This window comes from Uloborus diversus, chromosome 1 (genome assembly GCF_026930045.1).
Source record: "Uloborus diversus isolate 005 chromosome 1, Udiv.v.3.1, whole genome shotgun sequence".
In the NCBI taxonomy this organism is placed as follows: domain Eukaryota; kingdom Metazoa; phylum Arthropoda; class Arachnida; order Araneae; family Uloboridae; genus Uloborus; species Uloborus diversus.
The window spans coordinates 3,544,729-3,559,072 of record NC_072731.1 but is presented as its reverse complement, the minus strand read 5'-3'; the positions used below and the strand labels follow the sequence as shown (position 1 = coordinate 3,559,072).

At 31.1% G+C, this 14,344-nt stretch overlaps 1 protein-coding gene across 1 annotated transcript in view; it reads left to right on the top strand.

The window, feature by feature from the left end:
* The window catches only part of LOC129234395 (uncharacterized), a 39,976-nt gene that overhangs the window by 6,332 nt on the left and 19,300 nt on the right, over positions 1–14,344 (top strand). The window contains exons 4-6 of the mRNA XM_054868391.1: positions 1,573–1,758; positions 8,505–8,720; positions 9,335–9,490. Of these exons, the coding sequence (XP_054724366.1) occupies positions 1,573–1,758; positions 8,505–8,720; positions 9,335–9,490 (558 nt within the window). The remainder of the gene's footprint in view (positions 1–1,572; positions 1,759–8,504; positions 8,721–9,334; positions 9,491–14,344) is intronic.

The following is a 14,344-nucleotide window of genomic DNA, read 5'->3' as shown; positions in this document are numbered from 1 at the left end:
TCTCCCCTCCAGTTTGTGTTTCAAAACTTGGTGACAGTGGTGGCCACTAAGTTTTTGAAGTCTAGTGGCCACTGGCCACTTAGAAGATTTCCAAGTCTTGACCTTTACTATGAAGTTGCTTTACTTCCAAGTATAAGAAGTAATTGTGTTTTTTTTTTTTTTAATCTTCAATATGTTCTTATGCAATGCATTTTCAATACATGTAGGATATGTATAAAGGAATATTTTTAAAAAGGGTTGCAGTTTTATTAAATCAAACAATAATCATGTTTTTTTTTTTTTAAATTTTCAATATGTACCTACGTAATGATGCTTTTTTAATGTAAAATATTTTTATCTTATACTTGGTTGTAGTTTTGTTGAAAATCTAACATGAAAATTCAGAAATGCATTGTAAGGGTGCTTAGAACTTATAGAAGCTTACGGTACAGAAGGAAGGTTTAGCACAGGCCACGATTTGGTGCTCCTATTTTAACCCTCATTGCTCCTATTTTTTCCCTTAAGTGCTCCTATTTTTTTTATCTTGAGGTTGGCAACTATGTTACATACAAGTAGAAAAAAAAAGCTAAAACAGGCCATCCTCATTTACACATTTATTTTTTTAAACAAGATATTAACTTAAACGGTAAACTTTAAATTTATTTTAATTTTAGAAATTAAAGTTACACATTCTTTAAAGGTGCAAATCAACGTCTTAAATATATTATTAAGACTTAAGCTAAGCACGCTCATTTTATAAAAAATGAATTAACAAATTTAAATCGATTTTAAAATAATCAACGTAAAATATTACTTTTTAAGTCCAAAGAATAGGGGCATTTATTCTAAAAATTAACAACTTAAATATGTCATTAAAAGTTGTGCTAAACAAGTCCACTTTTTTTTAAAAAACAAATTCGTAAACTTATATTTTAATAACCATCTTAAAACTTTACTTTAGTTCCGAAAAATAAAGATATATATACATTCTTAAAAGAAGCAAATTAACACCTTAAACATAAATTCCAAAAGATACCGATTCATAGTCTTAGAATATGCAATTTAACAACTGCTTATGCCAAACATGTTACTTTTTTAAAAACATAATAATAAACTATGATTTTTCTCCCCAGCTATTATTCTGTCATAAACACCTAAAATCATCTATATTGTCTGTGAAATTTAAGGTATTGTGCCTTATTACAACTATATATACTGCTTTGGGAAGATAAAGCACAATATCTGCAAAAATGTGTTTCTGAAATATTTGAGGAAACATATTTTGGATTTCATACTAATAGTAAGGAAATGTTGGATTTTTTTTTCTATCAGAAACTAAATAAAACTTAAGTACAATAATCGTAAACAAAAATCCAAAAAAAAGTGCAAATTTTGCATATACTGCGTTTTACTTTCCCCTAACAGTATATAGCTGTCTATAGCTATATTGTAAGGGGCCCTTAATTTTGGTATGGAGGTTATGCTGGATTCCATTAATTAGAATAAGTTTGTTTGTGCAATATAAAAAAAGCTTTATTGATGTAAATTGTATTATTTTTTACTGTGAGTAAGATTTTGTTCTTATGTTTTTAGGGTGCAGCTGTTGTATTATGCCTCAATGTCCATGTTAAGCATATTAAACTCATTTATGAGCGCGATAAATCAGGATCATCGTGTATTTTCCGAAGGCACGCTTATGGAATGCCCCAACATGTCAAAAAGGAAGAGAAGTTATTGAATCCCCAAATTCTTCCCTTTTCGAGGCTGAAACTTGAAAAGGTACTGCTCAACCCATATTTTCATGAATGCTTTCATGTATTTTTTAAAATTTATTTTAAGTTTGATCATTTGTTTCTTTTTGAAGTTGATTACTTAAAGGTTGATATGTTCTTTAGCTTAAGTTGAATACGTCCCTCTTATTTATGAAAGTGATGATTAAAAATTGCATTTGAACATATTTTTTGTTGGCATATTTAGAGAATTTGTTTTTAAACTGCTCTTTGGTGTATGTGGGGGGGGGGGGAGACATTTGTACAGTTTTACTAATATATCGCTCCATTACTAAAGCTAAGACTTCCTATTATTTGAAAAATGTTTCATCTGAATTATTCAACTAAAATTTCTTCTCATGTTAACAAAAATGAAGCCATGTATGATTCTAAAAGAAGGGTTGCTGTACATTTTTATGCACTAGTGCCCCCCCCCCCCCCCCACAATATTTTTAAATTCAGCGTTAATGATAAATATGTTACAAATTGTATACTAATGTGTTCTTACATGATCAGTTACCACTGCATAAGATACCAGGTGGCCCAGTGGGTAATGTTTGAAACAAATGAAAAAATAAAAACAAACAAAAGACTTGAGAAGAATTTAATGACGTATATTGAAAGGACATATGGGCTATTAATGATATAGAGGTTTGAAGTGACCGCCAACTTTAACAAGGACAGCAGTTAGGCGGTTCTGGAATCTTCAGGTCTTCGACGACCTGTTTTGCATCGTCTGTGACCACAGTAGCAGTGGCTGTAGCCATAGCTTTTTTATCCTTTTCCACTGATCCAGTACGTTTGAAATTTTCATGCAGTCTACAGGGACGAGGATTGAAACACATTTTTCAGAACAAACATGGAAGCAAAAAGGAAAACCTTTGTACCGTCAAACGCACTAAATGACTCACCTTTCCATAGCCCTTTTGTTTGGCCAATTCTTGTTGTGGAACTTCTCCTGCCATGAGTAAAAATGACAACAACGTGTATAAAGTACAAATAAAGCAGTATAAAAGAGTTAAAAACTCAGCAAACAGCTGTTTCGAGGCTGTCACATGCAAGCCCCTTCACGGTTTCGTCCGGTTTACATTGTTTGGACTTTTAGTTCTGTTTAGCACTGATGAAGGGGCTTGCATGTGACAGCCCCAAAACAGCTGTTTGTTGAGTTTTTAACTCTTTTATACTACTTTATTTGTACTTTATACACGTTGTTGTCATTTTTACTCATTCCATAGTACAAAGTTTTTTACAATTCTCCTGCCATGCTCTTTGAACTGCCTTCACATTTTCATCACATCTGGCCATTTGTAGCACAATAAATATGCGAACCTCCGTCGAATATTTGTTCATTTTTATTAACGAGAATCACACGTTAAAGCGCACTGCACACTAAAGGAACATCACATGTACAATTGCCCACTCAACGGAGCATGCGCACCAAGTTTGGCTTCACTCACATGCACCTAGCACCATCTATTGGGCTTTGTTTCAAACATTACCCGCTGGGCCACCTGGTAATAAGAGTGGATGTTTTATATTTTAGTTTATACAGTTTGATTAATCCTGCAGTATATTGTAAATTAAGTGTGATTTATCATCAGTAAAAATCTCTTTGATCCCCCCCCCCCCCACGTCCCATATTTGTCGCAAATGTAACGAGGGACAAAGAGGATAACATAAAAGCAAACTATACAAGACAGCAATTTTTGTTTGCTATCTTAAAAAAGTCCTTTTTTCTTTGTTTTAATGCTTAATTTAAATATTCCTAACAGTGATTGTATGAATGCATTTATTGTGATAGAAGGAATTTCAGGCTCTATACAAAAATATTTGCTTATTAGCAATTAGGACAATCTTCTGAACATGCTCTGTGCCCGTTTTTACCAAAAAGGTGTAAAACTTAGGTTTATGCTATTAACACAAATCCTGAAAACTTTTTAAATCTTGAAACATGTTTACTTATTTAAACATGAGCAAATTTTAGTGAATATTTTCAAATAAAAATTAACTAGTGTGAATGTGTAACTTTATAGATATACAGGGTTCGTACGCTCCGGGAATTCCGGGAAAACCGGGAATTGTCAGGGAAAATGACACTGTCAAAAATGTCAGGGAAAAGTCAGGGAGTTTTCAAATTTTGTCCTCCAAATTTTTTTTTTTCCATTTTTTCCCCAAGGAATTAAGTACTATGAGATCTAGTCTTCGTTTTTATTGTGATTTCACGAAAAAAATTGTAAATTTTTATCTAAACCGACGCTGGCACTTAAAAACTGCAATCGAAAAATGAACGTTTTTTTTTCACAACGAAAAATGCGCCAAAAGAGCGAAGATTTTCTTGCATGGAGTCAGTGAGGGGAACGCATTTCTTTCTACTGCCTTAAGTTTTAGATGGGTTGCCACAACATTCTGTTCGGTTCAGGGTTCGTACGCTCCGGGAAAACTTGGAATTATCAGGGAAAATGACTTAGTCAAAAATGTCAAGGAATTTTCCAAATGTGTCCCCAAAATTTTTCTTTTCCCAATTTTTTCCCAGGGAATTTCGTTTTAAAAGATCTAATCTTCATTTTTATCGATGTATTTAAAAAAAATTGTAACAATTTTAAAGCAATGAAATAAGTGGCGACCCAAAAAAACTTCAGCAGCCGCCATTTTTGGCTCTCAGTAGTTCCCAAGGGAAAAAAAATCAGGTGACCAGCAATTATGCACAAACTCAACAGGAGAGAAGACAATTTACTGCTTCGGAAGCACAACCTGTAGATGGGAGGGTCGATCGGGGAAAATGTTTTTTTTTTTTTTGTTGATCGGAAAATCATTTCAGCTACGTGTTAAACGTAGTCGCCATCTTTGGTCATTCACAAGATGAAAGTAGATACGATCCAAAAATGCCTAAGTTTCTAAAAACAAAGCAGAATTGGATGTTTTCTTTAATTGAAAACTGGTGAAAACAACAAAAAATGGTCTGCAAATTGTTTTTGTATTATTATTTGAAATAATTTTCTTGAGAAATGAAAAATTTTGTTCTTAAAACTTAATCTTATCCTCACTGCCTCGGACGCAAATGTGATAAAAACTTTTCAATGAATTGTAGTATCATGAAGATTTATTATTTTTTAACTGTCTTCATGCAACAAATTAAAAAAAAGTTATTTCTTATTTTTGGGCATAGCCGCCATATTTGGTCATTCCCAAGATGGAAGTACACAAGCCTTTTTCAAGTGCCTAAGTTCCCGAAAACGGCATTGGATGTTAATTGCAATGCAAACTATTGAAAACAACACAAATTGTGCCCTTTTTTCCGGATAATTTGTAATTATTTTCTGGAAAAATGCAAAATTTAATCTTCATTACATTTTTTTTGTTTTAATTGATTTAGACTCTTATATGCTAAATACTGACTATTTTGCTTTTATTGTAGTTTTTTAAGGATTATTAATTATTTATTACTACTTTATACTACAAATCCAAAAATCTACTTATTATTTTAAATTTTTCACTTTGTCGCCATATTTGATCGTTTGCACAATGGAAGCAGACTTAAACTTCCAGAAACAGAATTGGACGTTTATATCAAATACAAATACAAATACAAAAGTGACGACCAGCAACAGGCTCTGGGCCCAGCTAGACTGGTCCTAGTCAATTTACAATCCCCAGTGAAGATCAATGGCCCTCTTAAAACTGTCTACTCCTTTGCTCATTACCACCTCTTCCGGTAAGCTATTCCAAGGTTCCACTACCCTGCTAAAATAATAATTTTTCCTAATATCCATGTTAGCCTGAGATTTAAATAGCTTAAAACAATGACCCCTTGTCCTGTTTTCAGTGCTAAACTTTAGCCCCGTAACATCTTTCGTTTTAATAAATTTAAACAGCTGAATCATGTCCCCTCGGTCTCTTCTTTGCTCAAGACTGTACATTTTTAGCCTTCTAAGCCTGGAATCATAATCTAAGTGGGAAAGTCCACTTATTAGCCTTGTAGCCCGCCTTTGAACCCTTTCCAATACATTAATGTCTTTCTTAAGATAAGGAGACCAAAACTGAACAGCATACTCCAAATGGGGTCTTACCAAACTTCTATATAAGGGCAGAAGAACTTCTTTAGATTTATTTGAAATAGATCTAATGATAAACCCAAGCATCTTATTGGCTTTGTTGCTAGCAATGCTGCACTGTTGGCTAAACTTTAAATCCTGACTTATTAGGACCCCCAGATCAGTAACTTTGTCTGCCTGACTAATGACTGAACCTTGCAAATAATAACTTGTACACTTATTTCCATGCCCTAAATGTAGCACTTGACATTTCCCAACATTAACAGCCATACCCCATTTATCAGCCCACTCCGTAATATGATCTAGATCCTCTTGCAGCTGATTTGCTTGTTCTTCATTTTCTACAGTCCCCATAACTTTGACATCATCAGCAAAACAGTTCATGTTCCCAGAAATATTTTTGTGAATATCGTTCATAAAGACAATGAACAAAACAGGCCCTAACACTGATCCTTGAGGAACCCCGCTTAAGACCTCACTCCAATTAGAATAATTTCCTTTTACAACTACTCTTTGTTTCCTTCCGGTCAGCCAATTTTTTACCCAAATGAAAGTTTTCCCTCCTATTCCTATATCAGCTAATTTGCTAAGTAGAGCAACATGCGGTACCTTATCAAAAACTTTTTGAAAATCAATGTAAACAACATCTACAGGCTTCTTATTAAGAACATTAGCAATATCAAACCTACACCCTAAGAAATCAATGTGTAATATTGAAATATTCCTACACCCTAAGAAATCAATGTGTAATATTGAAAATAACATTAAATGTGCAAAAAGTTTTGAATTTTTGAAAATTAACTATTACTTTCTGGAAAAGAAAGTTTGAAATTTCAATGTAAGCGTCCTTTAATATGTGAAAAAAAAAAAAAGATTATTGGCATTGGCGGATGTTGATTTTTGTTACTATGCATTACATGGTATGCCGATTGATGCAACAAGTTAATCATATTTATACTGAAATTTAGCATTGCATTTTGCTCAATATGTTTCGTGTAACCTACTTATAAGAAAATAAAAAGTATTGTAAACCAAAAGCGGATGCTAAAAGGTTGCTGCAGGACTACAGCAAAATGCTATAATATTACGCGTGACATCAAAGAAATGCTAAAATAAGTTGAAAGTACTCTGTTTTCAACAAATAGTAAACAAATTAAAACAATTTTGAACAAAATGTTTTAAAAAAACTTAAAATTTTGACAGCGAAAACAGAGGGGAAAAAAAGTTTTTTTTCTTTTTTATCTAAGGGGAGAAGTTTCAGTTCTTCTGCATCGCTAATTTAAACAATTTTAATTATTCTGAAAATATTACTATTTAAACTTAAATTTTGAATGAAGCGAGTAACCTGGAATTTTCTAAAAAACAACCTGGAAAACCTGGAAAAGTCAGGGAACTTTTTTTAACCAAAAGTGTATGAACCCTGATATATTTCCTCCTCTTTCCCGATTTCAGAATTTTTAAAAAGTTTTTCGCCAGTGGTTTTTTGAAAGAAAGTTATGTAATTGATAATGAAAAACTTTCCTTAATAATTTAATTGCACTCTGAATATTTACAAGGTCTTTTTAGTTTATGCATTTTCCTAGTTACAGGAATAGTTTTTCATACTTATCACCTTATAGTAATTACATAAATTAAACTTACATCATTGCTGATCAAAATTTTAACCAGAATAGGGTTTTCATTAGAAATGAGTCATAACCTTATATTATATTGGACATTAATTTATACTGATAAAATGATCCATCTTAAACACTGATTTACACCTCACAAAATATATTGGTCAAGATTTAAAAATATCATGATATTTTTGAAAATATCCGATACTTTAATTTGATATTTTTATGTGTATTCAATATTTTCAATCAGTATTAACTAATGCCTACAAAGTACTAAATGCATCCTCACATCACTTTATTTTCCATTATTGTTATCACACTATGTAGATTTAAAGTTAATGTTTCTTTCATTTATTTATATCTAATATTTCATTTACATTTTTGTCAACTTTAATGGAGTTAATTAAGCGTTAGCTGTTTTACTCATTTTTCTTCTGTTAGCCACTTTTGCACAGTTATAAGATTCAGGAATAAAAAATAAATTACATTTAATAATAAATTAACAATATTATTATGATTAATAGAATTTTTATATTGAAAATACCATAACTGAAAAAATAAATGTTAAAAATATCAAAATATCATGATATTTTCAAAACAAATATCGAATACTTATCGTGATATATATCATGATGTATATCGACTGATGTATGGATGCCTCAATTGCCAAATTGATTCCCTCCACTTAAAAACTTCTCATTTCTGCTTTAACAGTGCTTTATCAATGCTTAGCATGTGAATTTATATTACAGTTTTGGTTCAGTACTTTTCTGACCATGTGTTGATGGAAAATCTAACACGCAAGGGCCTATTTACTCCTATGGATAACGCAATCTTCTTCATAACTTTTCTCTACTTTTTGTTTTATGGAGTTAACCGATTTGGCAAGTGAGGCATCCATATATCGGCGAACCCTGATTACAGTATTCCTGAGTATAGAAAAAAAATGTAAATAAGCACTAGTTTTTATTTCTTATCCTGAATAATTTGATTTTCAATGATAAATTTGGTTCTTTTATGTATGCATAAAATGCATATCTTATTAATTCAATCTTCTTGTAAACCATTAAAGTACATATTTTTTTTAGGATAAGACTACAGAATTATTAGGAAGTTTTAAAATGATAGCAAGCCACTACACGGCCGCTGTACAAAACTCTGCCGGTGTCGCGAACATCAACGCAGATGACAGGAAAGCCTTTCGACACTTTCAGAGGGCTGCCCGACTCGGATCCAGCGAAGGATTATACAATTTAGCATTATGCTATGAATTAGGAAAAGGGACTCGAATCAATTTGCACAGAGTAAGATTATTTTTTTATTTATAAAAATAGAATATAACATTATTTCTAATAATTTACTGAAGTAAAAAAATATGTGATCAATGTAATTACATACATTAGTATAGTATAATTTCTTATCTAAAAATATAAAATATTTTGTGTTATCAAACACTATACTTTGAACTTCTATAGTATGTTTATTAGTTTACTTTCACTAAAAAAGTGTGTTGCTCTTTTTTTTTAAATTCAATTGAACTGAAATAGTTGTTACAAAAAGGAAAAAATGCAGATGTATTTCGACCTACCAGGGCCCCTTTTTCAGTGCAAAAATAAAGGATTCTATAAATGTAATTACATCTGATAAAAGTAAAGGTTTTGCCAGATGTCTTTACATTCACATGCTCACATCTTTTTGTATCGAAAAAGGTGTTCTTTGTAACCCTGGAACTGGTGTCAGCATTCTTTTGCAAATCTGCTTTTTAAATGTCGTATAAATTTTTATTTTTAGCAGAAAGGTGTTTATTCATTTCTTAAAATAATTATCGTCTGTGAATTATGACCAATGTTTTTTCTGCTGTTTTTCAAATGAGACTAGTAAACATAATTGATGCACATGATTTCTGTTAATTTTTTAGGCTGCATTTTGTTATCAAAAAGCTACTTCCAAAGGGCATGGATTAGCTGCTTTTAATCTTGCAGTATACTTCTTTAAAGGTCTGGGAGGCTTACCAATTGATGAAAATTTAGCTAAGGTTTTAATTGCAGAAGCAGCCAAGAAAGGAGTTCCAGAGGTACATTTACTAATTTTTCTTAAAGGCTGTAGCCGAATTTATATGTTAACTCTGCCCTTGCAACTTTTTCGACTTGCACTTGGGGAATCATTTTGATGTCAAATAAAAATAATTTAGCCAAAATTTTTGAGTTTTTCAAAAAAAAAAAACCCTGTTTTTTTTTTTTTTTTTTTTTTCATAGTAAAATTCAAAATTAATGAATGGTAATTTTTTCCCTTATTCTTAGGAATAAAATACATGAAAAATTATTATGGTAATAATTTTTAAATGAAAACCCGATTTTTGACAAAATATAAAATTTAAATATTTTTTTTCAATATTTTTCTAAAAAGTCACTCACCAAATTTTGTCAGAAAATGTCTCTTATGCTCCTCTATACTCCGGATTTTTTTTCGAATTTTTGGAAATGGTGGAACAATACAAAAAAAAAACTAAAAAGTGATTTTTTGTTTCAAAATTTTGCATTTAAACAAATTTAAATATTTTTTATTGCTCAAAAATTCATTTGAACTAAGTCTGTAAAAAATCATCTGCTAAGTAAAAAAGAAAATTAAAAAAAATCGAAAATACTATCTTACCAGAGAAAAAACATAAAGAAAACCATAAAAATTGAGACATATCCTTCATGAAGTTATTGGGAATGAAAAAAAAAAAAAAAAAAGAAAATGATTAAAGAGTTTTTAACTAAATATTATTCAATGCTAAATTGTACATAAAGACGATTAAAAATTTGTCCATGCTATTGGGAATCATTTTTCAATTTTGTTCCAACAAGGACAACAATTTCGAATATAAAAGTAACTTTATTATAATTTAGACACCATTTAACATAATTATTTTAAATAACTGCCAGTTGATACAATAATTTTCAACAATTTTCGATGATTTTTTAAAGTCAGGTTAGTTTTTGTCACTGTCTTTATTCACAACGACTTTGACTTTTTCATCAATGAACAGACGACTCAATATTTCAACAGGCTTTACTATTTTTGCCAAATATTGAGCATGAGACAGAAAATATATGTCAAAATCAGATGTATCAGCTGTATCATATTTAGCCGAGTTGATGAATGAAGATGAAACAGTTAAACTCCATTTTGTCAACATTGCACCTAATATCATAAAACTTGAAGTGAGATTGCGACATATTAAGTCAAAAACACATCATTGCTTTCTTGATTATCAGTCAGATAAGTATAACATCACTGGGATTACTCGATATTGTTGTGATTGCTAATGGTAGGCGCACTGTCGGATGTTGCTCATGCATTGCTGTGATCATGTATTTTCTGTCTCATGCTCAGTATGTTTTAAAAATAGTAAAGACTGCTAAAATATTTAGTCGTCTGTTCATTGATGAAAAAGTCAATGTCATCTTTACTTATATTGTAAAGAGAGAGGGCGGATTTTTGTGTGTTTATATGTTCGAGGTAATCTCTGGAACCACGGCACCTATTTGAAAAATTATTTCATTATATGAAAGATGCTTTCTTACTGAGTAACATAGGCTATAATTCGAAAAAATCCGATAAATACTTCTTTTTTAAATTCAAATTTAGGCCCAAATTTCACGTAAATTGCTTATTATTGGCTATTAAAGGGATGAAAATTTACTTGCACATATTAATATTATACATAGATAAAAAGGGTAGAATTTTTTACATTCTAAACAATTTATTTCAATGCACTAACTTGATTACAACGGGAGTAATTTGCGTTTTTAGCTCGAACTTTTTTAGGCTTAGCTGAAATTTAGGCAATACTTTCTTCATTAAATCTATCAATAAAAAGTGAAGGAATTGTCCCACAGTTTTCTTTTTGACAGCATTGGAAAAAGCGAGATTTTTTACTTCAGATCTCTCTCGACCTTTGGTCAAAAAAAATTAGCTTCTATCTTCAAAGGAAAAAAGTTACAAGCGTTTTTAAATCTATTTCAAAATATGTCATTTTGATTTAGGTTGTCAACCATTTTATTTTTGCGTTTCCATGGTTACGCTTTTTGAATCCTTTGCATCTGATTCCTTAAACTTATTTTATTGCATATTTCCATGGTTAAGCTTTTAAAATCCATCTTTTGCATTTTAATTTCTTAAAGTATTTTAATATCTGTCATCATTGTTTGGAAGGGTAATTTTGCATGGTGTTTTTTTTTCTTTCTTTTATTTAAGTTATTCTTTAAGTTATTAAGTTATTCTTTTAGTTAATTGTTTAATATATGTCACTTGACAATTTTTGTTCTCAAGGTAGACCATGCAAAGCCGGGCAACACAGCTCTTAATATATAAAGATTTGAAAGCTACTGTTAATGTGATTTTATATCTTTTTGTTTGTTTGGCGAAACATTTATTATTGCCAAAGAAAAAACATCCGCTTCACTCGCAAAAAGGTTGGGTTCCGGTAGAGTGGTCGCTTGGCACGTTAGGCGCTAAGCAGTTCAGTCTAGGATTATTGTTTTAAGGCAACCGTTAATGTAATTCATTGTTTTGGCGATTTGTTTTGAAAGAAAAAAACTTTTGATTTGTTTTTATCCCAGTGAAATGTACGACATTTTCTTCTTTTTTCTGATGATGATTTTTGAATGTTCCACGGGATTTTTTTTTGTTAGATGGATGGATTATGATAGCGTGGTTGCTGGGCAAGTTTGGCGATAAACAATAGAGCTGCGGAATTTTTTTTACATTTGAAAGATATTACAAAAAAAAATTTGCAAATTTATTAATCTTATTTATCTGGTATTTATCACTAAAGCTTTGTTGATAACTTTGCATAAGTCGGATTTTAAATTTTCCAATAGTGCATGTAAGTCATGAAAAGATTTGGCTGTTCAAAAAGCACCTTTGGTTTAAACCATGGTTAAACTAAACAGTCCTGCTATCAAAACATTTAAAATAAATCTTTTAGGAATGCTAATTTTCTAATACTTTGTGCGTGAACCTGTGTTAGTCACAGGGTTGGCAAAAACCCGGGTTTTTTAAAAAAAGCCCATGGACCCAGGGTTTTTTGGGTTTTTTTAAATAAAACCCAAAAAAACCCAACTAAAACTGGGTTTTTTAAAAGAAATGTGGTTTTTTTTGTCTTTTTTTAGGGAAAATGTAGGGTACTTGTAGCACATTGTAGCGTAAGTATATGAACAAAGCGCAAAAATTGTCTTGGGGTAAAAAAAGCTGGAAAACTAGTTAAAATTCAGCGTTTTCTGAAGAAGAGTATGAAAGACGACGAAACCCAAGAATGGTGAAGTTTCAGATTTTTTAGTTTCCATGATTACCAACAGTTAAGGCAAAATTACTTCTTGAGTGATAAAATCTATTGTTCGTTTTTAATTACTACTATTTTTTTTGCATTTTACTTTATTGTATTTCATTTTGTTATGCAAAACTACTGTAGAACCTCAAGTAGTTTAAATCCCTTTTTACTGAATTCCAGCTTAATCAAGACATTTCTTTGAATTTTATGTTGCCTGTTTTTCTATTTCTGTGTACAGATTAAGAAATATTAAACTTTTTTGTAAGATAATGAAAATACTGTACATCCAATTCCGTTTTCTGTCCGACCATTTGTAAATCCTGTTAATTTTTTAAAAAAATGTAACTTGTTAATTCGAAATTCGAGACGTGTCGGGTTGCAGAAAATAATTCACATGAAAGCCTTTTAGCTAGAGTAGTTTCCTCTGTACAATCTACAAATATTGAGAAAACCAGACGTTACAGGACTTAGTCAAGATAATTTGAGTTATTTATTGACCAGTTAAAGATAAAAGTTAAATATATATTTTTTAAATCTTTGAAGTATTTTTAATGCCGTTAAGAGTTAAGAAATACTATTAAAGTTCAAAATTCATTTTTTATGTCCATTGTCTGTGGTGAAGAACAAATAAAATAGAAGTTTAAATTGTAAAAGTATTTAAATTAATTACTTTTTTAAAAAACTTCTCAAAAAATTTCAAAAAACCCAAAAGTGGGCTAAATAATGGGTTTTTTTAAATGGGTTTTTTCAAAAAAACCCATTGGGTCCAACCCAATTGGGTCCAATCCGGCCAACCCTGGTTAGTCACCAAGGGCTGAGTTTTCCCCCATTTACCTCCCAGTGGTCGATGAAAATGCAAGAAAACTCGATTCTTGTCATACTGCATACACACTGAAAAAGGAGAGCCTTATTCTTGTTGTTAAACATGAACTGCATAAAATGAACTGCAGTCATTCCAGATAACTTTTGACTTTGAGCCACAATTTCCCTATTTTTTACTGCACAATTTACACTTTGATAGTTTTATTTTATTTTTTGTTATAGACGGAGGAAATACTCCTTAACTATTGTAAAATTATGAAATAATAATTATTGAACCCTTTTAAAATGACTTATTAGCCTGATTTTAGGCTTTCCAATAATGGTAATTTGAACCTTGTCAGAAATAGGATGATCAAAAAAAGAAAAAGTAGGTTAGCCTTAATGCAGCAGGTTAAAATTCCAAAATATTCAAAAATTCCCCCCTTTGTCCTTCAGATCATAACAAAATTTCCATCATTTGTAATACTGGATAGAATATTACAATATAGGAAGAGACTTTCAACAACAAAATTAAATTTCAAACTGTAGCTTCAGAATTATTGAATGATGCAGTTGGTTGTGTTTAATAAACAGTTATCCTTAAAATATTGATGCTGTTAGCCTTAGAAACTGTGATGCCAAAAAGGAAAAGTGACCAGTTTCTTTTTGAAACACATTTTAGTATTTGAGGCAGTGAAAAGCAAAGGGATGTAAGTGGCAAAATTTAACATTTAGAGACAACCAGTGAACCAGCACAAATGGTAAGCGAACCCCTCCTCTGTCTTGAGACCAGGGGTGATTGTGTTCCGG